The sequence below is a fragment of the Emydura macquarii genome, unplaced genomic scaffold (assembly GCF_026122565.2).
Source record: "Emydura macquarii macquarii isolate MOO-44397 ecotype Brisbane River unplaced genomic scaffold, CSIRO-AGI_Emac_v2 contig_2432, whole genome shotgun sequence".
Lineage (NCBI taxonomy): Eukaryota > Metazoa > Chordata > Testudines > Chelidae > Emydura > Emydura macquarii.
Window position 1 is genome coordinate 1,918,606 of NW_027132569.1, and position 26,329 is coordinate 1,944,934.

Genomic DNA, 26,329 nt, shown 5'->3' on the forward strand with positions numbered 1-26,329 from the left:
TCTCCCCCCACACATCAAGCAATACAAACAATGTGAAATCTTGGGGGTGGAGCATCTGCCCTCCAGCTATTGACAATCCTTGGGGCCCAGTTTGCACCAGAAAGAATCAGTCTGGCCAGTTGTCTACATGCAAGGAATCAGAGTTAAATTAAAGATTACAGTATTTTACCTTTAACCTTAGACACTCCCCACCCCAGCTCATGTCTATTTTTGGTTCCAGCGGTGGCATCATGATCTTCAGGTAGAGGCTGGGGAGAGGGTGTTTCTTTTTTCTAGTGCCAATAAAGGTTTTAAGATTGCTTCGCCATCATTCCGCATGGCCGGCACCTTCAGAAGAGGGGAAATCCAGCAACCCTTTCACTTGAGGCTGAGGACAGGTGAGGTGATCTAGTGGTCTCTCGGCATACTGGATGTCTGAGAAGTCTCAGAGCACATGCACTTTGGGGCTTCCTAGATACATCTCATGCTCTGGATCATAACTCCAGGGGAAGCCCTAGGGAGATGTCAAATTTGAGAGAGACAGCAGCAGCAGCAGGTTTCAGAAAAGAGACTTCAGAGCTTTAGCACCATATCCTAAAAGGCATTTGTAATGTGGAGATTCAGGGACTGAGCCAAACTCCTTTTGGGAAGGCAGACTCTTTCAAACCAGAAAAAGATAAAGACCTTGGCTTGCTCTTATTTTGCTCAGACCATCTCCAACCACCTCTAGATTAAATAATCCTCAATGCATCTTTCTAACTGAGAAACAAAGAATAGCAAAAAAAACTAACATGAAGGGAATCTGGGTTTTAATTTTGTCTGCTAGGTCTCTCAGTGGTTGGAACAGAGTTGATAAAACTCCTAACTGGGTGAGAGAGGGGCTTTTGTTATCTCAGCCATATCATTTACTTAGCATCTTGAGTCTATTTCTGGGGCTGAATTAGTGAAGGGACACAGAGGACCATGGCCCTGGAGTCTCCAGGCCTGTAGAGTGTTCCAGAATATCATAACGTTGTCTGCTTGAAACACAGCTTTATATATGTATGTAATTATTTATTTTAATTGAGAAGTCTTGAAACACCTGGCTGGGTCATAAAACTTTGGCACCAGAGAGCACACACCCCTAGTTGCCACCTAGCATCCCACACAGGAACCCCTATGTGATATCATCAAATAACTACAACCCATACTCACTGGGGACCCCATCCTGAAATACATTTTTTTTTAACTCCCTCTTCTGGTCTTCAAACAACCTCCAAACACTCCAAGCTCATCATCAGAAGAAAGCTCCCCACACACACCAACTCAAAGCAGCACCAGATCCTGCCAGAACAGATGCAAAACCTCCAGACATATCTCTACTACTACAATGGTCAACACCCGACACAACAAACCTTTTAAGATCCATGGGTCCTACATCTGCCTATCACAACATGTGGTGTACCTCATCCAGTACACTAAATGCCCCAATAATATGTGGATGGAAACCAGACAATCACTACACTCTCAAATGAACTCATACAGGAAAATGATAAAAGACAAAAACTATTACCTTTGGGTGAACACTTTTCACTAAGTGATCACTCTATATCTCACCTATCAGTCTTCATCCTCAAAGGAAACCTGCACAACGTTTTGAAAAGATGAGCCTGGGAGCTTAAATTCAGAATTTTGCTAGTCACTAAAAATTGTTGACTGAATAGAGACACAGGATTTATGTCTTATTACAATGATCTATAACCCGCTCCCCCAGGTGTATTTCTCCCCTTCCTTTCTTTCTCCTTTGTGACTGAAGGGGTGTTAATGAGCCATTTTTTTAGGTGACAAATCTGAGGAACTGTCCCAGATTGAGGTGTCATTAGAGGAGGTTTTGGAACACATTGATAAATTAAACAGTAAAAAGTCACCAGGACCAGACGGTATTCACTCAAGTGTTCTGAAGGAACTCAAATATGAAATTGCAGAACTACTAATTGTGATATGTAACCTATCACCTAAATCAGCTTCTGTACCAGATGACTGGAAGATAGCTAATGTGATGCCAATTTTTAAAAAAACTCCAGCCTGGCAATTACAGGCTGGTATGCCTAATTTCAGTACCAGGCAAATTGGTTGAAACTATAGTAAAGACAGAATTATCAGACACAGATGAATACAATTTATTGGGGAAGGATCAACACAGCTTTTGTAAAGGGAAATCATGCCTCATCAATCTGTTAGAATTCTTTGAGGGGGTGTCAGCAAACATGTGGACAAGGGTAATCTGGGGGTATAGTGTACTTGGACTTTCAGAAAGCCTTTGACAAGGTCCCTCACCAAAGGCTCGTAAGCAAAGTAAGAGAGAAAGTCATCTCATGGATCAGTCACTGGTTAAAAGATAGGAAACAAAGGGTAGGAATAAATGGTCAGTTTTCAGAATGGAAAGATGTAAATAGTGGTGTTCCCAAGGATCTGTACTGGGACCAGTACTATTCAACATATTCATAAATGATCTGGAGAAAGGGGTAAACAGTGAGGTGGGAAAGTTTGCAGATGAAAGTAAATTACTAAAGATAGTTAAGTCCAGAACAGACCATGAAAAGTTATAAAGGGATCTCACAAAACTGGGTGACTGGACGACAAAATGGGCAGATGAAATTCAATGATAATAAATGCAAAGTAATGGAAAACATAATCCCAAAGGTACCCACAAAATGCTGGCGTTTAAATTCGCTGTTACCACTCAAGAAAGAGACCTTGGAGTCACCATGGATAGTTCACTGAAAAGTTCTCCACTTAATGTGCAGCGGCAATCAAAAAGGCTAACAGAATGTTAAGAACCAGTAAGAAAGGGATAAATAAAAAGACAGAAAACGTCACAATACCACTATATAAATCCAGTGTACACCCACACCTTGAATACTGCGTTCAGTTCTGGTCTCCCCATCTCAAAAAAGCTATGCAAGAATTAGAAAAAGTACAGAGAAGGGTGACAAAAATTATTAAGGGTACGGAACAGCTTCCCTATCAGGAGAGATTGAAAAGACTGGGACTCTTCAGCTTGGAAAAGAGGTGACGGGAGAGGCTTGTGTGGGGGAGTGTGACAGAGGTTTATGAAATCATGAAAGGTGTGGAGAAATTGAATAAGGATGTATTATTTACCCCTACACATAACACAAGAACTAGGGGTCACCCAATGAAATTACTAGGCAGCATGTTTAAACTAAACATAAGGAACTACTTCTTCATACAATACATAGTCAACCCGTGGAACTTGTTGCCGGGGATGTTGTGAAGGTCAAAACTATAAGTGGATTCAAAAAAGAATTAGATAAGTTCATGGAGGATAGGCCCATCAATGGCTATTAGCCAAAATGATCAGGGATGCAACCCCATGCACTGGGCGTCCCTAAACCTTTGACTGCCAGAAGCTGGGACTGGATGGCCAGGGATGTATCACTCGGTAAATTGCCCTGTTCTATTCATTCCTTCTGATGCACCTGGCATTGGCCACTGTTGGAAGACAGGATACTGGGCTAGATGGACCATTGATCTGACCCAGTATGGCCATTCTTATTTTAATTGTTAGCTTCCCAAATGCCACGATATGGGTTTCTCACCAGTCTGAGAATTAAATTAATGGCATTGTAATAAGTTAGTACTGTGCTGCACTTATATGCAATAATCATTTTATGCCTTGGAAATGAGACACAGATATGTGACAGATAGATAAACTCTCACAAGTTTTCAAGATCAGAGCTTGGCTATCACCAAAGAAAAAGTAGGCGAAAGCACGTTGCTGCTGCAAGTTTGCTTTGCACAAAAGGGAAGATGAGCTTAGTGATTTTATTTGAGTCTTAAGTGGATTTTTGTCCATATCATAGAACCAATGTATTGTCCATCTGTTCAAAAGAGTTCAATAGAACAGAATGTGACGAACAGAAGAGAGAGAAGTGGAATAGCATGATGTGGTGTAATTCAAGATTGAGGTTTTACATTGCTTGCAGAATTGCAAGGTGTTGGAAGACTGAGCTGTTGCTATCCTTTTGGAAGGAATTGATGCTATTCCTGCCTTCTCTAAATTTTACTCTGACCTATGCTATCAGGTCCCTTACTATTATGAGAACCAAATATTTTCATATTACCTTTCCTCCACTCCTTCCAAAGCCATGTAATTTGGTTCATGGAATATAAGTTCTCCTTTCCTTTATTTATTTCTTTTGATAGCTCCATTCTGATTAATATAGGTAACTTTAACGTTATGTAAATGCCTATAATTTCTGTAGACATGTTTGAGCATAGTACACAAAGCTACGCTAAATGAGTACATCAAACATCTTTACAGAGATTAATCATTTAATGGCTGGCCAGAACATAGCTCTTTTGCATTGTTGTAACTAAATTGCAAACTCCTAATTTAGCAACATTTAAACCAGTTTGAATTATGTTTAAACCAGTTTAGTTTAATCCAGTAATCTACTGAATGCAGAAACATAAATCTGGTTTAGACGAGTTTAAGTGCATCTATATTAGGGGTTTGCACTGGTTGATTTTAAATTGATTTAGATAGACTGGTATACTGTATGTTGGTGGGACAAGGAAAGGTTTTCTAATAGAAATATGCCCTAAATTATATTAAAATCCCCTCCCTTGCAGGAAAAGGAGTTCTTTGAGTGATGGTCCCTATTGTATTCCACTTACACATTATGCATACGCATCATGCATCCTCAGGGACTATTCTCATGACAACATCATCACCCTAGTGGTGGACTCCTTACTACAAAAAGGGGTGATAGAGCAGGTTCCTCTGGACTATCGAGGGACGGAGTTGTATTAATCTTACTTTCTGATACCCAAAATGAAGGGTGGGTGGAGACCAATTCTGGATCTCCATCATCTCAATTGCTTCATCCACAAGCCCAAGTTTTGTATGGTCACCTTAGCAGCGATCATCCCATCATTACAAGAAAGCATGTGATTTATGGCTTTCGATATGCAGGATGCTAATTTTCACATAGACATCCATCCGGCCCACAAGCCTCATGTACATACATCACCACCTTCACTCGCCTCCTCCTTTGTTGCCTCCAAATGTGACTCCAGAGAGTCTACTCACCAATGCGCACCATGCCATGGACCTTATGCTAACAGTTGCCCCCCGTGGTATTCTCCTCCCCCCAGTGGTGGACAGGGGACCCCCTCACAAACCTGTTGTGGGTCTTTCTTCCATTCTCCCTCGACAGGGCAATCATCACTGATGCATAGGCTCATAGGCTGGGGAGTGCACATGGGAGTTCACATGACATAGGGAACATGGACCCCCTGGGGAATCCAGGATGCACATCAACATTCTAGAACTTCAGGCTGTAAGGAAGGCATGCCAAGCATTTCTCCCATCCATCTGCTCCCTTCATGTTCTTATCATGTCGGACAACACGACCACTGTTTACTACATCAACAAACAAGGGGGCACAAAGTCAACCACTCTGCACAGAGGGGTCAATCTATGGAATTGGTGCATTGTCCACCAGATCCTGTTATCTGCAGCCTTTCTTTTGGGGGCTCAGAACATGACTGCAGACTCTCAGCAGAAGACTTGTGATCAGTCATGAGTGGGAACTCCATAACACTTCAGTATGTGACATTTATGACCAATGGGGGACTCTGACCAGGGACCTCTTCGTCTCTCCCACCAACAACAAATGCAGCACTTACCTCCCCCCATTGCCTCGCAGCAGTATTTGTCCCCTTTCTCAAGGCAATGCTCTCATACTTTGCTGGTTGGACCAGATCAACTACACCTTCCCCTTTTCTGCTATTCCTGCCATGGGTACTCCACAAGATCAGGTGGGAGAGAGTAACAATCAACCTGATCACCCCATTCTGGCCCTGACAATTCTAGTTCCCCTACCTCCTCCGCATGTCAGCCCGTCCCCCACTTCCCATCCCCACTTTCTCTCAGCTACTGACGCAGCACCATGGCAGGATGGTGATCTGCAGATGCTTCACTTCAGAGCATGGTATTTGGAGGGCATCTTCTCTAGAACTGGCATGTTCATCAGAGGTGCAAAACATCCTCTTGAACAGCAGGAAAGAGTCCATTAAGCATTCCACCGGGTCAGGTGAAACTGCTTCACTTCCTGGACCTAACAGAAGGGGCTTTCCCTTGAAGAGTTGGAGATTCTCTTTTTTTGGATTACCTCCCATCCTTGAAGGTATCATGTCTCGCCCTCAACTCACTCAGGGTCCACCTAGCAGCAGTTAGCACCTTCCACCTCCCATAGAAGGACATTCCGTATTTACACACCCATTGACTGCTAGGTTTTGAAAAGGACTCATCAGAACTTTCCCACCCATACAACCTATTGCTCCCCAGTAGGACCCTCACCTAGTCCTATCGGCACTAATGAAACAGCCCTTCGAGCCGCTGGCTTCGTGTTCTGTGTCTCTCCTTCCATGAAAGTCGCCTTCCTTGTGGCTAAGAGGGCCTTGATTGTGGACCATCCTTTCACCACTTTCCAGTAAGATAAAGTCTCCCTGTGTCTATATCCCAAGTGTCTGCCAATGGTCATATCCTAGTTTAATCTCAACCAACCCATCCACTTACCTGCTTTCTTTCCAAAGCCTCATGCCTCGGAAGATGATTGATGACTTCACTCCCTTGAGGTCCACCAGGCCTTGGCTTTCTATCTGCAGAGGACAAGACCAATCAGGAAAACTCCTGGATTGTTTATCATTATAACTGATAGAGTTAAGGGGCAGGGAATCTCCACACAGAGAATCTCCAAGTAGAGCTCAAGGTGCATTACACTATGCTATTAGTTGTCAGGATTGCCTCCACCTCCTGGGGTGAGGGCCCATTTCATTAGAACCCAGTATTTGACCACAGCCACCCACACCATGTTCCATTTCAGGACACATGTAGAGTCGCCATGTGGAGTTCAGTACATACCTTTGTTACACATTATGCCTTGGTGCAGAACTCTGTGATGGATGCCTCATTTGGTATGGCTGTTTTCTGCTCAACCATTTCATCCTCATCTTCACACCTTCCTCCGGCTTAGCTACTGCTTATTAATCACCCTCAGTGGAATACAATAGGTACCATCACCTGAAGAAGAAGAGGAGGTTACTTACCTGTAACTAGGAGTTCTTCACGATGTGTGGTTCCTATCTGTATTCCACTTCCCTCCCTCCTTCCCCTCTGCTGTGGATCCTTTGGATTTGTGATGGAGAAGGAAATAGAGACGCAGGTGGTTTGCTCCGCCCTTTATCACCTCGGATGAAACCATGAGGTGAGCCAAGGGAGCATGTGCGGATGGACCAATGGACACTACTACTTTCAAAATCTCTGGCTCCAAATGCATGGTGCACATGCATAAATCCTCGGTGGAATACAGATAGGGACCACACATCTTGAAGAACCTCCAATTTTAGGTAAGTAACCTCCTCATCTTACTCAGATTAATATCTGCTAAATGAATACGGATCTGTTTTTAAAAAAAAAAAACTTTCTACACCCCAAAATGGAACTATACAGCAAATGAGACACTGCATGTGAATTTAGTCTGGAGACAACAAGCTGTGTTATATTTGTTGACAACATGGCATCCTTTCAACCACAGTCTGTGTCTGTTTTTGTTTATATTTAGGCCAGAGGAAAGTGTTTGACCTCCCATTTGGAAGCTGCCTCTTTCACAGTGATGTTTATGACAATGGATCCTCTTTTGTTTATGACAACTGCACTACGTGTACCTGCAGAGTAAGTCAGTAACTACATTCTTGTGCTGTGTGCTGTGATTTTTTTATTGCCTACTAGAGATGTTTCTAAGATTTGAGAACTACAGTGCCTGACTCTGTACTGCTTAGCACGTTGTGTGGTTATTCACACCCGGGCAAATGGAATGTAAAATACTACCGAGTCAACATGGTCAGATTTTACATGACTACAAAAGTGCAAATTGAGAATTAGGCCTTGTCTGCATTATTAAATGAACACGCTCTGAAAGATTCCCTATATTAAATAAAATATCTTATTCTAAGTAGATCTAATCAAAGTAGTTATTCACTAAATTGAGTGGAAATGGTTACCACAAAACAATGTTACGATTGGGGGTGAATATTATGCTAATAAATTATTGTTCCGTTTGCTTTTCTTCTGTCCTTTCACCCAGAATTCTACAGTGGTATGTAAGAAGAAGTGCTCACCTCCTGGCGAATGCAATAAAAGCAAGGAACAGTGCTGCCAGGAGTGTGTTTCGTACATCTCTCTTGAAGAATTGAAAGTGTGCAAATTCGGAAATAAAATCTTTCGGGTAATGTTTTGGGAGTGGCTCATTGTATCATTGTAATAGCTAAAATAGCATTGCATTACTATAAATTAGTATTGTAGTTCGCGTTTTAGCAGAATTCTCATTTTGCTGATTGCCAGCAGGTGTACATTTTTTATAGTGAGAGTAATTAACCATTGGAACAATTTACCGAGGGTTGTAGTGGATTCTCCAGCACTCACAATTTTTAAATCAAGATTGAATTTTTTCTAAAAGATATGCTCTAGAAATTATTTTGGGGAAATTTTATGGCTGTGTTATATAGAAGTCAGACTAGATGATCACAAAGGTCCCTTCTAGTCTTTGATTCTATGAACAGAATAGCTTAGAGGCAAATATTTGCAAAATTTGCCATCTGCTGTTTTTTTAAATTTGTGTAAGTTCTGCTGATAGAAAAAAATTAAAATTAATTCCTCGTATACTTGGCATGCTGTTTCCATCTCCCCATACAGAGAATCAGGGGGCTGCTTCATGCCGAATAATGCATTTTTAATCAGAGGGTGTCTTTCCCTTTCCCAAACAAATTCTGATAGTCCTAGAAAAGGTATTTTTCAGTGGTCTGTAAGCAGCAGTTTTATCAGCTGAGTCAAAAAGGAGCCTCCCCCAGGTTGAGTTGGCAGGAATTGTGCTAAACTTGCCTCAGCTGGAAGTTCTGGATATATTACAGTTCACAGCTATGTTACAGACAGTGCTTCCTAACACCCCATATTGGAACTCCAGGTAGCAATGATCTCCTTCCTCTCTCCCACTCAAAATGTTCAGATCTGTAATGATTTCCTGCAAAACACTAATCATGCCAGGTCCCTGTTTGGTTTTTCAAGTGGTGCAGCTTCTTTCACATTGTGTTGGAACAGATTCTGTCTCCATGTTGACTATCTGTGAATTAAGAGAATCAGATCAAATGTTAAATCCCTTGAGTGCACTGAGTTTACTCTTCCCTAATTGCTTTCCATTAATTCCATTTTACTTATATGTAGCCAAAGTGTTTATTCTGTAAATTATATGTGAATAAACACTGTGTTTAATAGGTGCAAAGAAACTACATTTTATCTGACTAGAATTTAAACAGTGGCCGTATTGTATTTCTGGTATAAATAGCTACTTCTTGAGTACCCAGATGAAATACTCTGTTTCTTGTGATTATTTTATTTTGCTAACAAGTGTTTATGAAGACAAAAGGAAGATGAGGTATGGGGTGGGAACTGGGCTTGATTTTACCTTACTTACACAACTGTTGTGAATAACTTTAAGTTAATGGAGTTACATAAGTGTAAAACAGGTATGAGGTCACAATCAGGCTAACTGGCTGCAGTTAACTGTTGTAACTTATTTTAGTTGCTCTTGTGATTTTTTTTGCTCATGGTGTCTGTCAACTTATGTTGCACCAAAAAGGCAAGACAATTCTGCATGACCTAAGAATAAAAGACTAGGCTGGACGGTCCTTTAAAATCATGCTGTGCATAGTAAGTCAGACTGTTTTGCCATTTAAAATCTGAGCCTGCTTTCACTCTGATCCCAACATTGAGGAACTCTAATTTAGGTGGATCCATAATCATTTTCTGTCCTCTTGGACTGCCTCTACTCTCTTTCTGTCTTCCCGACCCATACCCTTTCTCCACAGCCGTCCTGTAAACAGAAAGCTTGCACGTTGAGGCTCTAAGTGGTCTAGCACAGGACAGTACGTGGGTGAGGTGGAATGCTTTAGGAACTGCACTTGGCAAATACAAAGGCATGTAGAAATGAGCCAGGACAGTTCCCCATACTTTCCTGAGTATGTTAAAAACAAGGCTATGAAGTGCATTCTGCTGCCCACGTAATCCTTTTTTCTAGACACAGACTGTCTTCTGGAAGAATACTGCCATTCCTACTATACCTTTGGGTAGTCTAGTACTGTATCTGTTCTAAACATTTTCAGATGTTTAGCAATTAAATGTCTGCTAAAGCACTGTAAGTAATCTGAATTAGAATTCATTATTTGTCCGTTCCTGTGGATCCAGAATGATGCCACATCTAGGAATAAATTCACTGTATTCTGACATTTTAATTAAGTGCTTTCACATGCAATAACTTAAACATGTCAGTCATCCCAAGGTAATGAATCAGATTTTTCTAATGTCATCTTAAATGAAAATTCACAATAGGTGTGATCACATCCCACTGGTGAGAGAAATAATGCAACTAATCGGGTCATTCAAGGAAAATGAAAACATGCTTTGGTGAAACTTGAAAGAATGATTTTCTAACATCAAGGATCAGAGGGAAGAAATCTCTGTTCATCTTCATCTTTAATCTGACTGGGTGTGGATGAGCACCTCATAATAATTTAGACTATGACAACTCAAAAAAGGAAAGTGGTGCTTTTCTGTTCAAGGAAATGATGCATTGTTGGAATAATTTCCTTCTGTCCCCTAGCTGATAGATATATCATGTTCTCCCTCCTGCAGGATGGAGAAATGTGGTCCTCTGTTAACTGCACCATCTGTGCTTGTGTGAAAGGCAAGACAGAATGTCGCAAGAAGCAGTGCATTCCAGTCAGCAGCTGCCCTCATGTGAGTTTTTAATGGAATATGTTTTTCCCGAAATCCCCATTTATCTTTCTCAGTGTTTCTCAGCTGAACTAGTGTAGCAGTAGGACACAAAGCCCGGGGAAGAAGGAACCTTAAAAGATTCTAGAGTTGACTAGAATTCTCAATTGTTGTATGTAGTGTTGTTGTAACTGTGTTGGTCCCAGGATATTAGAGACAAGGTGGGTAATGTGTAATATCTTTTATTGGACCAACTTCTGAAGAAGAGCTCTGTGTAAGCTTGAAAGCTTGTCTTTTTCACCAACAGAAGTTGATCCAATAAAAGATATTATCTCACGTACTTTGTCTCTAGAATTCTCAAAGAAATCTAATATCTCTTTTCAGGTTTGCCTATCTCTGTCCTCAGGCCCCTCTCTCTGCTCTGAAGGCTCCTGTGCTTTTGTGCCCTCTCCCCCTTTTATATCTGTACCAAAGCTGCTCTCTCTGTTCCCAAGCATATTTCTCTCACACATATTCAATAGCTTTATTGGTGTAGCAGGGTTGCCAAAATTAATAGATTGTGTCTGTCTACTATGGAGATGTACAGCAAAGGTTGTGTTGACTTTTTCAGTACAACTGGGTTTACTCACTTCGTTAGGCATGAAAACAAAGAATGATCTCAACCAAAACTATGCCACTTTTTCCTAAGGTGCAGATCAATTTTTTTGGGGGGGGTGAAAGTCTGAAGTGAATCCAAAGATTAGCGTAGTCTCCTATTACTAAATTACTTTAAAAATGACCCTTTTATAACATTTTGGGCTGATGTCTAACATTTTGTTTTTTGGATGCCTGTCGTTTGCTAATTACTTAGTTTTAATAGTTCAAGCTTTCAGCAGAAGCAGAGCTAAAATGATGTTTTATGCAGAGAGTAGTTTTAAAACAAACTGCTGACGAGATATCCAAGTTATTAACATTACTCCTTCTCAATGTTTCCTTCTCTTTCATGGAAGCCAAAAGGAGAAAATATTAGTCACAAATACCTATGTATAAAATGTTCAGTGACAAACTCCCATGTATAAAATTTTGTTCTGGTGATTTTTTTGACAGCCCAGGGCAGTGGTGAATGTGTTACAGAATAAGGTGTTTGTACTTTGGATCTCCAAATGCTACAGAGGCAGAGCCATTGCATCAGTGGACCTTAAGAACTCTATGCAGAAGAGCAATCTTCTACTGCACCTTTTCGGTGGTTCACAGGAGTTCATTCCTTCTGCCATGGGCCGCCTAAGCTTCGGATGAGAGCAACTTTGCTACTGTGCACCTTAGAAAATGTGCACTAATGGAACTCTTTTGGGAATACTAGGAGGTCCATAGTAGTGGCATTCCCTCATGCAATCCTGAGGGAGTGCACAGGAGATGAGAACCTAAGACCATATTCATTTTTTTGTCTAGCACTATTAAATTTCCTATGAGAATTCTTAGGAGCATTGCCCCATAGAAAATATTGTGTGTCCCTCTATAGTGTCCTACATTTACCCAATTTAAACTTTTAGGCTTCCTCAGAGCTCAGATTGCTAAAGTAATTTAATATGACCCTTGTGCAAAATACATTACATTATATGTCATTTAAATAAACTTAAGAATTGAAAAGACTGGAAATAACCAGTTACGGTAATAAATAAATATATTATTGCCTTTGTTATTCATACAATCAGTTGCTGAAAACAATGCCACATGAAAATTCACCTTGTACATTCCAATAATAGCTTTAACTCTGACCCTTAAGGCACACTTACATGCCGGTTCAGCATTGTCATACTACAGTCCTAGCGTGGGAGCTGTGAGTCCTAAACTCGTAAGTGAAGTTAGGGAAAAGAGCAAAAAAAGTTAGAGGTCCTACATTAAAATATAGACAATAAAGGATTTTAAATGTTGAGACCCCCATAGGGGAAGCATGTAAATGTAACTTACAAAATGCCAATAGCAGCTTCAGAAGAAATAAACATCCCTTTATAAATCCCCCATTGGGATAAAAAGGCTTTTAGCTGAAACCCTTAACTGAATTGTACTAGTTATAGGTTCTAGTGGGGGCTGAACTCCCAATCCAAATTAAGCTTCTCATACTGTGATGGGTTCTCAGGAATGGAATAAGCTTCCACATCTAGAATAAGCTTCTGAGCTAAACTAAACTCCCAGGCTGCAGCAAGCATCCAAACTATACTAAACTTCCAAGCTGGAGTGAGCGTCTGAACTACGATACACTCCCAGACCAAAATACGCTTCTGAGCGACACTAAACCCACAAACTAAGTTCCCAAACAAGAGTCAGCTCTTCAGGACTAAAAAAACCAGCAATGCCATCCCTTAGCTCCAGTCCTAATAGGTTCTAGCCCATCTACCCCCTCCTGGGGACTCAAAAGGGAGTCTCTCAGTCTGAGTAAAAATTCTTGCCTTTCCCAGCTCCAAAAAAACTCCAACCAACCAAAAAACCAACCCTTCTCCAAAATACCACCCTAATGTAAAAACACATTACCTGTTTTTTTCAAGACAAGGGCTATTGAAAGAAAGGAGAAAACAACCCTACAGTGTTGAGTTTTAATTTCCTATCTCTCCTTAAGGAATTTTAAAGCAAATAACATATATCACTCATTTGATCCTTTCACAAACATACCTTGTGACGAGGTTGTTCTGTCACAAACCTATACAGAACTAATTAATACTTCACATAATACAAGATACAGATATGGTAGTGATGTGTGTGCTGAAAGTTTGTAAGCATATCATGAGCTAGGCTGAAGAAAAATTACAAGATTATACTGTATTGTTTAAGAAAAATATGGTCAGATTATGATTTTCTTATTAGCTCTGAATAACACTGTAGACCATGAGTAGACCTGCTCTTGTGGGACTACTTATGGAGTAAGGCACTGCTCGGTGCGAATAAGAGTGGTCCCATGTTATCCTGCCATTAAATCCTGTGTCATAATGCACACACATACAAGGCTGAAAGAGTTAAGGATGTTCAGGCAAGCTTACGTATTTATACCTTGACTTTTAAAAGCTTAACTTTTCAGCTTTAGCATTCTGTTCATGAAGTTTTCCTGATGGAATATTAATTCATTCATGAGCCTAACTCTAAATTAATTTGGACTTTTCTATATGACTAAGAAGAGGCTTCACGCTGGTAAAGCTGTAGATGTGTTTTATATCAAGTATCCATTAGTATTACTGTCTGGACTGGTGGCAGGTTGCCACATTTTGAGAGACTGTTTCTGCCATTTCTTTCATTTTTCCCAAGGTTATGCACATTTTTTTGTACTTTTTTTTTTTTTTTTTTTTTTTTAAAGTATCTATTTCTGATAATTTCAGGAAGTGTCTTTCTGAACTTCTTTGTGTTTGCACATTGAAGCAATGTATATGTCTCTATTTCTATGCCCTCCATCCACACTGATAGCAAAGTCAGCCCTGCTTGGGTTTCCAGGGAGCCTTTTGGCTCATGGTTCCTATTTCCGCTTTCTGATCTCTGATTCTACAGGCACTCTTCCTCTCAGTTACCTTGGGCTTCATTCTGAAAGATGCTGAGCACTCTGGCCTTGATCCAGCAAAGCATTTAAGCATGTGGGTAGTCCGGCTGAAACCAACAGGGCAGCACATACGCTTAAAGTTAAGCATGTACGTAAGTGCTTTACTGAAATTGAGTAAACTCATCATCTTCAGGATTGAGTCCCTCTGTAGAGATTCTCTAAACCTCTTCTTGTCTAAAGTCAGGTCTCCACTGTGCAAACTTTTATCAATATAACCATGTCGCTCATGGATGTGAAAAATCCATACCCCTGAGCAACGTAGTTTTACCAACCTAACCCCTGGTGTAGACAGCACTACGTTGATGGGAGGGCTTCTCCCATCAACACAAGTACCTCCTCTCAGGGAGGTGCATTAACTATGCTGATAGGAGAAGCTCTTCTGTTGGTGTAATATCATCTTCACTAAATCGCTGCAGCGGCCCAGCTGCATCACTGCAGCGCTGTACATGAAGACAAGAGTTTATTCTCTTTACTTACCCCTTTCTTCTCTCTACATTTTTTTACTCTTCCAAATTCTTTCTTTCCTTTTATACCATCTCTTTTCTCTCTCTCCTTTGGGTCTCTCTCTACCATTTTCTACCTCGCTGCTGTTTTCCTCCCTCCACCAGTACATACCACACTTCTAATCAGTGATACCAGCTTGGGCTAATGCTGAGTTGCTGTAGATATGTTTTTTCCGATGCTGCTATGAAGGGCATGGTGATTTTACAGCATAAAATTGTCTTTGAGCACTATTTCTGTGGAATAGTTAATATTCATTGCACATGAAACCTTTCAGAGGATTTGATTCTGTGGATAAATTTTGAACTCGTGAACTTCATGTGAGTTTAAAATTTATTCAGAACACGTTCTGCCATCCCAAGCACAGACAGTGTTTAATTTTATACACATCTGTGATTATTACAAACAAAAAGTTGCTGTTTTTACTGCAGTGCCAAATGTGGCGCAAAAAAACAACAGCTGTTGCTATTGCACAATCAACAGTCCCTCCCCCCCAACCGAATTAATCTTGCCTTAAAAAAAATCCCACCTCAAACATAGAATTGAAAACTCATAAAAAAGAAGAAAAGTCCCAGAAAATAAATAGACTTGAATGTAGTCTGCTTATAAATATTCATAAGTAAAAATGGGATCACATCACTTATCCACTCCTAAGGGAACCCTCAGTGCTAAAGAACTCTTGCAGCACATGTTAGCAATAATGGGCTTCCTTATTCTGCAAGACAAAAACAGGATCCCGTGCCAACATAGTGGCTCAAGTAACCAGCCTCAGCAGGCTGCCTTGCAGATTACAGTTTCACTTGAATTTCTGCCACTTCCAGCTTGGCTGATGATTTCAACTCTTTTATTGACACGGAGAGGTAAGAATATTCAGTATGGATGTTAAACTGCATGTCTCCCATTAATGCTAATAAGGGTTGCCCAACTAAATCTCTCTGTATAGTATTTTAAGGTTTATATGGTGCTTAGTTAAAGGTGTTTGAAAGTGATTTATTAAAACAGGTGCCTGAGAGACTCAGCATCACTGAGTTCTTCTGCTCTGGCTGGTGCACTGCCCACTTGCAAGAGAACAGGAGTAGTAACGCTCAAGAGGCTGCTCTCCCCTTCCATGAGCTGCTACTGGAGATGTGGATAGCCAGTGCAGGGAAGTAAGGAAGTTCTATATGCCCCTTGCTTTCTTGCTTGGGTGTGTTGGGTGATTTACAGCAGCACCCTAAAGTTGCACAGCAGTTTCAGTTGTAATCACCCTAGGTTTCATAAAAGCTTGTTTACACAGTTACCTCGCAAGCTGAGGTGTGACTCTACCCTGCAGCACGCTACTGCAGGGTAAACTTTTTGTATTGGACAAACCTTTTGGGTTGAAATTTTCTATGTTTATTCTCAATTTGAAGGCGAGTTTCAGCGAATTTGAAGCAAATCAGTTAGGCCACTTTTTCATTCAATGAAGATTTTAAAAGAACACATACATATGCACACACACAAACAAAAGTGCACATTTCCTAATTCTAGCAACCTCTTATTTGAGACAGAACTATTAAAAAATAACGTGGCCTGGGCAAAGTGGATTGAGCCTTTGGTCCAATATTAGCAATATTGGAGCAAAGTCTTTGCAGGTGTAAATAATATACCTGTGGGCTTTCACCCATTTGTTCCAGCAGAGAATTTGGTTTGCCCTTTCTAGTTTAGTAATATGATTTTGTAAGGTATAGCACCGTATTTATCCATGGAAGAGAATTTGAATAAATTTGATTTGTACCAGTGAGATCTCTTGTATTTGTAGCTGGATGAATGACTCTCTTTAGTAGGGATTTCCCATAAGCAACTGCAGGGATACAAGGAATCTGCTTCAGAAATGAACCATATGTATTTTGTGTGAAATAGGCTGGAGTCCTAGTTATATAAAACAACTGGTCTATTTTAGATATCCATGAACACATAAGTACAAATTCTCTCTCACTCTCTAAGAGAAAAGTAGCAACAGAGAGCCCTTTTAGTATTTTATTTCTTAGGAGACTGCCAGGAGGCTTTTTGAATAGTCCTGTCTGTTTTTAGCACCTGATATTTGAGGCTGTAACCAGGGCATTGAGTTTAAACACAACTTGAACTATTTTCAAAGGTTTATCTAGCCTTTTCAACATAGCATTGCTCCAAAAACCCTTTAATTAAACCAGTCTGTCTTTTTCCCAATCAGGGTAAGATGCTGAATAGAAAAGGATGCTGTCCTATTTGCACTGAAAGTGAGTAAGTTCCTTCTTCACATTTAAAAAATACTCTTTTATTCTATCAGGAAAAAGTTATAATAGAAACATGCTTGCGTTTTATCTCCCTCTTTTTTGATGGAGGCAGAAGCAGGTGCTTTTTAGCATAGGACAGAGTTAGTGTAATGTCTCCCATATATTAAAAATATCACAGATGTCAAAGGGAATTTTTAATCTTCTGAATATCACATTTGTGTGTGTCAAATTAGAGGAAATATTTCTCTCTATACAGTATAAATTATAGTTAGCTTGTGAAAGTTGTAGCCAGAATGAATCAAATAACATTCGCAGCTATAGTCAGATGAAGAAATACGAAGCATAATCAGATTTCATGCTCCAGGTCCTTAATGATGATTTGTGGGAGTTAGAAAGGGTTTGTGAAGATCATACAGGAAGTTTGCGGCAGAGATGGGGAATACAATAGAACACAGGCCTCTTGAAACAATTCTGCGCTTTAGCCATAACATCATCATTTCCATCCCATAGCCCTATTAGCAAAGTATTTAAGCATTTGCTTAAATTCACCTATTCAGTTAGGTACATGCTTAAGTGCTTTACTAAATAGGGATGCATTGCTGATTTGGGGCCTTAATGCTTTATAACACAGCAGTTCAAAAATTAAAATTAATTTCTATGGAAAATGTCTGGTTTTTTGTCTAATCTTTTTTAACTTTTTGAAATTTGCCAATGAGGTGAATTTTATAATCATTTATGTTGGCTGCTATCAGATTATTAAAATAACATACAGTAAGTCATTACTTCTTCCATTATGCATCTTAAACGTATTGAAGCACTCTTAACATATTGTTGTTATGTTAGATAAGCTTCGAGCAATTCAATAAACACCATTTGGCCCTTGGTAAAGGAATTTATGGTTGAATTGGTGTCATGGTAATATCCTGTATTAATAAATTAATCCAACACATCTCTTACCGTGAGTCCAGTTCTCAGTACTCCAAGGCAAGAATGAGTGACATTGGCCATAGAAATGAGTGACATAGACTCAAAAGAAGAGCAGATGGAGGGATCTTGAAATGAAGCAGGATTTTCTTTAATAGATATACATTTTCTGTGTACTCAGTTTCAAAAGCATGGAAACTTTCAGAAACTGGGTTCAAATATGACCTTTCACAAGTGGCATAAATTTGGTGACTTAAGTTTTGCTTCTAATGGTCACCTGTCAATTACAGAATCACATAACTTGAAATAATAGGCAGCTTCTTGTAGAAATCCTTAGGCAATAATTTATAGGAGGGTAACATCAGGCTCATTTGAGAGGGAGGTAAATTAAAATCTTAAATGGATGATGCACCATGTAATTCACTACTATTTGAAAATCTTCCGGAATTCAACTCAAAATATTTGCAAATGGAAAATGTGTTTTTCTCCTAGAGGTGGACAAAGGGAAGAAGGTGAAGTCATTTTTTCAGAGCTATTTTTATTGAATAACAAAGCATTCTATTTTCCAGGTGCCAGGGGGGTGGTTGTTTTTGTTTAAAATAAAAATAATTAAATTAAAATCAAAATGAATTTTGAAAATCACAAAAGACTCCCATGGTGATTTATGTAAGCAGTAACACAAGTGAAACTAAAGGCCAAGTGCCTTCAGCAGGGAAGAAGAGTAAGATGCTTCTATACCTGCTGTTATTGAAGTACCAGTTGTAGCTCATCAAGAGACAACTTACTTAAGGATATATTGTGCCAGGCAGCTTTGTGCAAGTACACAGATAGGGAGTGCTAAAGAAACCATGCTCCCCTTCCACTTTGGGCCTGATTCAATTCCTCCTGAAGTCAGTAAGTGCCTTTCCATTCACTTCAGTGGGCTCTAGATCAGGCCTTTTCTGTGCAGGGGCTGGGGACAGCTGCAGTCCCTCCTAGCAGCTGTAGAATTTCTAGCCAAAACAGACAAAGGGGAGTTATGGCCCCATCCCTCCTGTTCACACTGGCTAGCAGAAAGGCTGGATGCAGAAAGGGGAGCATTTTACACTATCCTAAAAGATGGTGCGGTAGGCACACTCCTCTGAGCCAACTGGAGGGGTAATCTTTCTTCGATCTCCCTTTGGGGTGGTGTGTCTCAGCACTGACCCCAATGCTGAGTGGTGAATATCAAGCACAATGTAGCTTTTATACAAGAATTTTTGTTGATTTTTTTTTTAATTAACTAATGAGTTCTGAACTGTATGGGTATAATGCAAGGTGCCGGATCATCAGAGGTCTTGCAACTACAGCCTGCTTCTAGTGAGATGAGATGAGATGAGATGTGTACACACACGTTACACACATGAATACACCAGACATTTCTGGCAGTCTAGCAGACATGACTTCCGAAAGCAAGAACGACACAGGAGGTACAGGAACAGGACAGCTGAGTACTGCTATGCATAACCAGTTTCTACAAATTAGGTCCAAAACAGTCATTGTTAAAAGACCATCTTTTTTTTCTTAGTTTAAAATGTATTTTCCAAAGCAGTTTGTGGAAGAGAGAAAAACTACCTAGTCTCCTAAAAGGCCAGTGAGTCCCTTTTGTCTATTGCTGCTGGAATTAACTGTGGTTAGTTTTGGCACGTCGCTACTTAAGCTCCATGGCTGGTGTACAGTTATTACTATTTTCCACTGGCATGACCACTGTGTTTAATGTAGTTTAGTTCAACAGTGTAGTTTATCCTGTTGTAAAAATGTAATGAAATGTGGTCGTTTGGGTCTGCTTTACAAAAATTGCTACTAACGTCAATTCCATAAATTAGTAATCCTGTGTTATGCCAAGGTCATTTTCATATAACTTCCCCCACCCCCACCTCTAAACTAAATTCAAGTGACATGAATAATCTGAACTCAATTGAAGACCAAAAGTAAGGAAATTTGAAATTCAGATTAAACCTCTGTCTTTGCTTAGAAGGATTGACAGCACTTGCTAGAGTTGTAGAAGGCATAGGCACAGTAAAAGCTTCCTACCACTGCTCTGTGGATGCGCTTTAATCCTGATCAGTTATCACGGCTGCTATCAGGATTGAACCACAACTTCTCCCAAGTGTTATATAGGTCTACTCGTATCATTTATTATTATTCTAGCTGTAAGCCTTTTTTGGGCAGAGTGTGCCAATCATGTCAAATCACTCTGTAATTTCATTATTGACAAGTGATCGCTAGAGGCAAGACTGAGGTTACCAAAATCTTGACACCTGTGACATGTCATATTAAGTCTCTGGTAGTAACAGCTGGTAACTTAATTTATTATAGCGTGTTGCTCCCTTTTATTATTTTTATAATAATCACTTAAAAAAACTCTTCTCATGGAAGTGTGTATCAACAAAATAGACTGCAAGGGTAAATACCTATGCACTGTTTGAAAAATTGAATAAGATTTACCCAGGCAGCCTTTTCAGCTGTCATGGTCTGCTGCATAAGTACATAATTAGACAAATATGAATAGCCATTTTATTTATTAATTAAACCATATCTTCTCTTGTGGAGTTTTTTTGACAAAACACCTTGCAATGTGCATTAGATGAAGCTGTACCATGGAGAAATTATGATGAAAGTAGTGTATGGATTAGCATTTTTAAATTAAAAAAAAATCTATTGTGCATGTGCACTGTTAACAATTTACCCTGTTTAATATAGGGCTTCATTTACCATTTGGGCTAATTACAGCCAAAGTTTCATTTTGGTTTTAAAAAGCTGAGTCCATTTTGAGTTATAGATGTACAAACAAATCACCCTTAACTAGTAAACTTCTGTTTTTTCCCTCCTTCTCTTTACATAGAAAATGTCCAAACCAGTTTCTTCAGAGCGCATGCCAATGGCTAAATAATAATTTCTTTAGAGTATCAGCTCCCCCACTGCATGATCTTCTTGCTTTGTGAATGCCAAATTTAAGCCAGTCTACTAGGAACTGGAACTATCTAGGTCAAGGGCAAATTTTAGATCCTTGCCCTTTAGGTTGGTGGAGGCTGAGTATATTATAGGAGTTGCACAAAGTCCAAGATTTTCAAAAGCAGAAGCCTAACAGTAGGCTCTTAAGTCCATGTTTAGGCTCCTAAATAAGTGATCTTATTTTTAAAAGTGCTGAGCACCCAGCAGATCTCACTGAATTCAGCAGTTTGGAAAATAAAGTCTCTTATTTGGCTTATCATGGGATTTTCCAAGGACCCCAAGGGAATTAGGGACTCAACTAGGAGATAATCACCTAACTCTGTTATGCCCTTTTGAAAATCTCAGCCTTTCTGAAAATCTTGGTCAAAGTCTTAGAGGACAGAGTGAGTGTGCATGTAAATAGAGGGAAGTGTGCTAGCCCTTTACAGGTCCAGTTGTTGGTACATCCGTGGAGCAACATCAATATCATTGAAGAGGGCTGCTCATACACTGTTAACTACTAGAGAACCACTGCTTCCACTAGGTCTCATGGATTGCCTACCAAAAGAGGACATTTTTGGGGGAAAAAAGAACATAAAACAATCTGTGATTGAAACCCTTCCAATGAGGAGGAAGGAGAAGCAAGTTACAAATGGTGGTTGGAACCCCTTTTTTGTCATTTGCTCTTTACAATCCTGTTACACACTCTACTTAAGCTTTCTTTTCAGGCCAACAATCCTCCTTGTTGGCAAGTGTTTGAAGTATCTCACAAACACTCATGCAAACTGTTGGTTTTTTAAAAACACACTTATAACAAAACTTTCAGAAACATTTTATACAAAGGCACTGGAGTATCGGATACTTTGGGTAACTCTCTTTTTACATTTCAGTTTTTAAAGTAAACAACAAAATTTGGATCAGACACTGAATTATCCAGTCCAGAATATATTCTTTTTTCTTTTAACTGCACTGTATCAAGTTGACATATGATGTGACACGATATAACATAACATAAAACAAAATTTCTCTGCATAACACATTAGAAATTAAAAACAAATATTTCTTTTGGATCCTGTCAGTACTAACAGTTTAGCTGGCACATATATAAATTATGTTTATTCTCCGTGTCTTGATTCTTAAGCATGTCTATCTTAGTTGAAGGAAAAAAGACAACTCTGAGCTGTATTAGGTAATAATATGTACAATAAACGCATATTCTTGGCCTCCAGAAACACAGACAAAAACCAGTTCTTTTCACTGAAATTTTCATCATGGTTTGGGCTATTTATTATTTTGTTGTTGCTAATTTCCTCGTTTTCTCAGAAGTTCCCTGCCCACTTTAAAAGAAAAATTAGAAATCTGCAAAAATGTAATGAGCTGAATAGAAATAATATCTAATTTCTTAAAACAAATAAGGAAATACATTTTTGAAATCCCTTATGCAAATAATTATATTGGTACATAGAGAAATGCAGAGAGAATACTAATATAATACTTACCAGTAGCATTAGAACCTGATGCTATAATTTTTAAGTGAGTAACCTTCACTTGAAATCAATAGAACTAGTCATGGATAGTTTTTTATTGTTCCTTCCATCTGAGATTCTCAAATGTGTTTACAGTTATTAATGAAGTTATCCTCATAAGACCCCAGTGAGGTGGATATTAGTATCTTTATTTTTCAGATGAGGAAACTGAGGCACACAGAGGTTGATGTCCACATTTTCAAAAATAGCCCTTAATTTTGGTGCCTCAATTTTTTTTTAATGCTCATTTGGTGATTCCTAAGCCATGATTTTCAGAGGTGCTGAGCCTCTACAGCTCTTGTTGACTTCATCTAGTGTAGTGGATACTCTGTCCTTGTAAAAGTCAGGCCCAAGGGGTCCCCAGCTGGGCATCCAAACATAAAGAAATGTGACATAAGTCACTTACCTAAGCTCTTAGGGGAAGTAAGGATGTGTGGTAAAGCTCCCAGCTCCCAGTTCTATGTCTTGTCCACAAGACCATGCTTCCTTCCATCTCCATAGGTTTGTATTAGTCCATGTTAGATCCAAGAGGCTGAATTTACCAGATGAATCATTGATGAACGGTTATTTTTTCATTTTTCAAAAGATAAATGGTATTTATATAATTTCTTTAGCCACTTCCATCTTTGAATGAAAAGTTCTAGTGATAACTGCCTGATTGCGCTGGGTCATATTTTGTTGCTGCACCAAGTTCCCTTCCCAAACAGGTGTATATTGATGCTTCAAAAGCAGCATTGCTGTACACCTGTATTCTGTTGGTTGCAGCGCTGTGTACATTCTTGTCACACAGACTATTCCTGCCAGGAACAGCAGTAATCTGCTGATATTAGTGTTGCTAGGGTTAAGTGCTGGAGCAAGAAGTTGAAACGATAAAATATATGTCATTCCCCTTAATCTCTAGACCCAGCCACAGAAGTCTCCTCCATATCTCTGGTCATGCATAGCCTACAGACGACTTCTGTGTTGGGTATCAACATAACCATATTGATTAAAAAGTCAAAGTGGCTAAATTACAGATTATGTTTTATAGAATTATATAGTAACATGTAGTGAATGGGAGAGCACATTTTATATGTAGGCATCAGATTCACTGGTAGGCAAGATTTACAACTACTTTCTGGCTCTGTAGCAGAGCAGGCCAGCCAGAACAAACAAGTGAATCTGGCCAGACTTGTTATATCTATCTAGCTACATATATAAATGTTATGTATATAAATATATAAGCATGTAAGACCAGATCCAGGTACTACTGAAGTCAATGGCATAATACCCATTGATTTCAATGGGGCCAGGATTTAACTTGTTTGTATATATAATTGAATATATATATGCATAAATAAGATTCATGTTTCCGTATTTCTCTGACTGTTAGCACCTTAGGCCCTGATCCTGCAATAAAACTATATGTCAAGACGCTTGTGCCTGCCCAGAGACCCTGTGATTTCCAACCAGAATCTGGGCACGGGCATAGATCTGATTGCAGGATCAGGGCCTTTGATTGCTGGAACTGAAAGAATTGTAATAATCTAACATAGTTTACCCCACTTGTTCATTTCTTTTCTACTTTTCATTCAGCTTGAGTGCTGGAATTAGACTGGTCGGTTTGTCTTTTGTTTCTAGCTCGTTTCACAAATGTTGATGCTTAGTTTCCCAACCCTGCAAGGAATGTTTCAATTGAAAAAAAGAAAAAAGAGAAAACACAAGCTTTTCATTCATTAAACCCCTCCCCCCCATTATTTATTTATTTATTTATTAGTTGCCCTCCACTCCCACCTAATTGTAACCTTTTGGGCCTCTGAGGGTGGGCTGTATCCCTTAAGTTTGTATCTACTGCTGCTTTTCAAACTTCAATTGGTCTTGATGGTGCTTTTGTTTCTCACTCACCTGCAGAGCCTGGAGTTTGCACTGTATTTGGAGATCCTCACTACAACACTTTTGATGGAAGGACATTTAACTTTCAGGGAACATGTCAGTACGTTTTGACGAAAGACTGCTCCTCCTCTGCCTCGCCCTTCCAGGTGCTGGTGAAAAATGATGCCCGTCGGACCCGCTCTTTCTCCTGGACAAAATCTGTGGATCTTGTGTTGGGCAGAAGCACTATCAGCCTCCAGCAGCACCTCACAGTGAAGTGGAATGGGACCCGGATATCACTGCCTTGCGAGACTTCTCAATTTCAGATCGACTTGGATGGTTACTTGCTGAAAGTGACAACCAAAGCAGGTGGGGCTTGCTCCAAATCAGAAATACTGGAAGAAGTGCAAAAGATGTTGTTATAGTGGGGTCTGCCCTGTATCTGGTGAAGTCTCCAAATGCAACAATTCCAGAAATTGCAAACATGAAGAAACAATAATTCACTGGTAATAATCATGTGCATTATGCTTGAGAATCTCAAAGAGCTCTATCAATTAATTAATTAAACAATACAACATCCCTTTGAGGCATGCAAGAGCGGAGATTCATTTGCAAATTACAATTTGCATGCAGAATCTCTTTTCAGAATTTGTTACTTTTTGCAAATGGCAACCCAGTGTATGTATATGCATGTATGAATTTCATTTCCAATGACTTCTAAATGGTTTGTTCATGGACACTATGTCTCAGTAGCTATAACTGAACAATGGGAAACTGACTTCCCAACAGGACCTTCATATTTTCAGTCACAGCAATAAATTGAGACCCATGTTAATGTGCATAAAATCACAATTCTGCACCTGCAGTGAATTGCCAGGAAAAGATTGAATGAGTTGCATGTGCAAAATTGTACACAATTTGTCGGGCATACCAAATTATGCCCACCAGGGGCTCCAGTTTGAAAACCAGACCCTGGCTTGCAGCATTACATCTGCTTGGAGGGTCCTTTCTTTGTCTAAATGAGAGCATGTCTGTGTGGAGCTGGGATTCAGGCTTTTTGTCTCCGTTGTGTTGTTAGACCCAGAAGTGGGAATAAATGGGAACAGTCAGAACATCTGGTAACTTTTGTGAAGGAATAGGGAAGTGACAGAGCCGACACCCAGGTCTGCTGAATCCTAGCAAATATGTTAATTGTTGAAATGTTAGACCATTGGGCGTACAGCTGTTTTGATAAACTGATCTGAGACTATAGTGTAGATAAACACTCAGTGGAAGTTAAGAAATTACTCATTAGCATGTGTCAGGTACTCTGCTGCCCAGGGAGATTTCATGTATACAGTGGAGTACTGTTACAGTGAGAATAATATTTACCATTAATTCAATTAAATGTCATGTGAAAGCAGTGAAACCAATCCCTCTTAAAAAGTGATATAGTCACAGACATGAGGCACAGTGATGCTCATTACCTACCCTCATTATTTTAAGTATACCATAGCACCCACTGCTGATCTGAGAATTGAGACAACCATTCATATATCCACTGGAAATGTAACCCTGCTAATATGGATCCCGGCTCTGGGCTTGTCCCTCAAAATGGTAATGCAGGTTTCTGTGCCTGTCTGTAAAATGCACACAAGATGACCATTACTCAAAAGTTCTAATTAAAAGCATCTTGAGGGTTTCTCTTTGCAGTCAGCTGAACACTATGAATTCTAGTGATGTGGAATTCATTAGCCAACCACAGCCCAGAGAGAGGTTCTGAATCAAAGATGACTGGCAGCTAATCCTGCTGCTGTTCCATTTGTTGTTGACATAAGGCCAACAAATGACTGCACACATCCTTGTCCCTGTGTTGGCAGATGTAGTACAACTATGGCATATGACAACATCCCAAATAGTATGTAATCACTGCAAATTATAGTCCAAATAATTCTTCCCTTTAATAGACAAGGATCAAATTCTTTCTTTC

At 39.6% G+C, this 26,329-nt stretch overlaps 1 protein-coding gene across 1 annotated transcript in view; it reads left to right on the forward strand.

Annotated features, from left to right (window-relative positions):
* BMPER (BMP binding endothelial regulator) overlaps positions 1 to 26,329 on the forward strand; it is a 175,951-nt gene that overhangs the window by 94,721 nt on the left and 54,901 nt on the right. Inside the window, exons 8-12 of the mRNA XM_067562445.1 lie at positions 7,611 to 7,720; positions 8,133 to 8,273; positions 10,733 to 10,837; positions 17,065 to 17,110; positions 24,400 to 24,729. Coding sequence (XP_067418546.1) covers positions 7,611 to 7,720; positions 8,133 to 8,273; positions 10,733 to 10,837; positions 17,065 to 17,110; positions 24,400 to 24,729 — 732 coding nt within the window. The remainder of the gene's footprint in view (positions 1 to 7,610; positions 7,721 to 8,132; positions 8,274 to 10,732; positions 10,838 to 17,064; positions 17,111 to 24,399; positions 24,730 to 26,329) is intronic.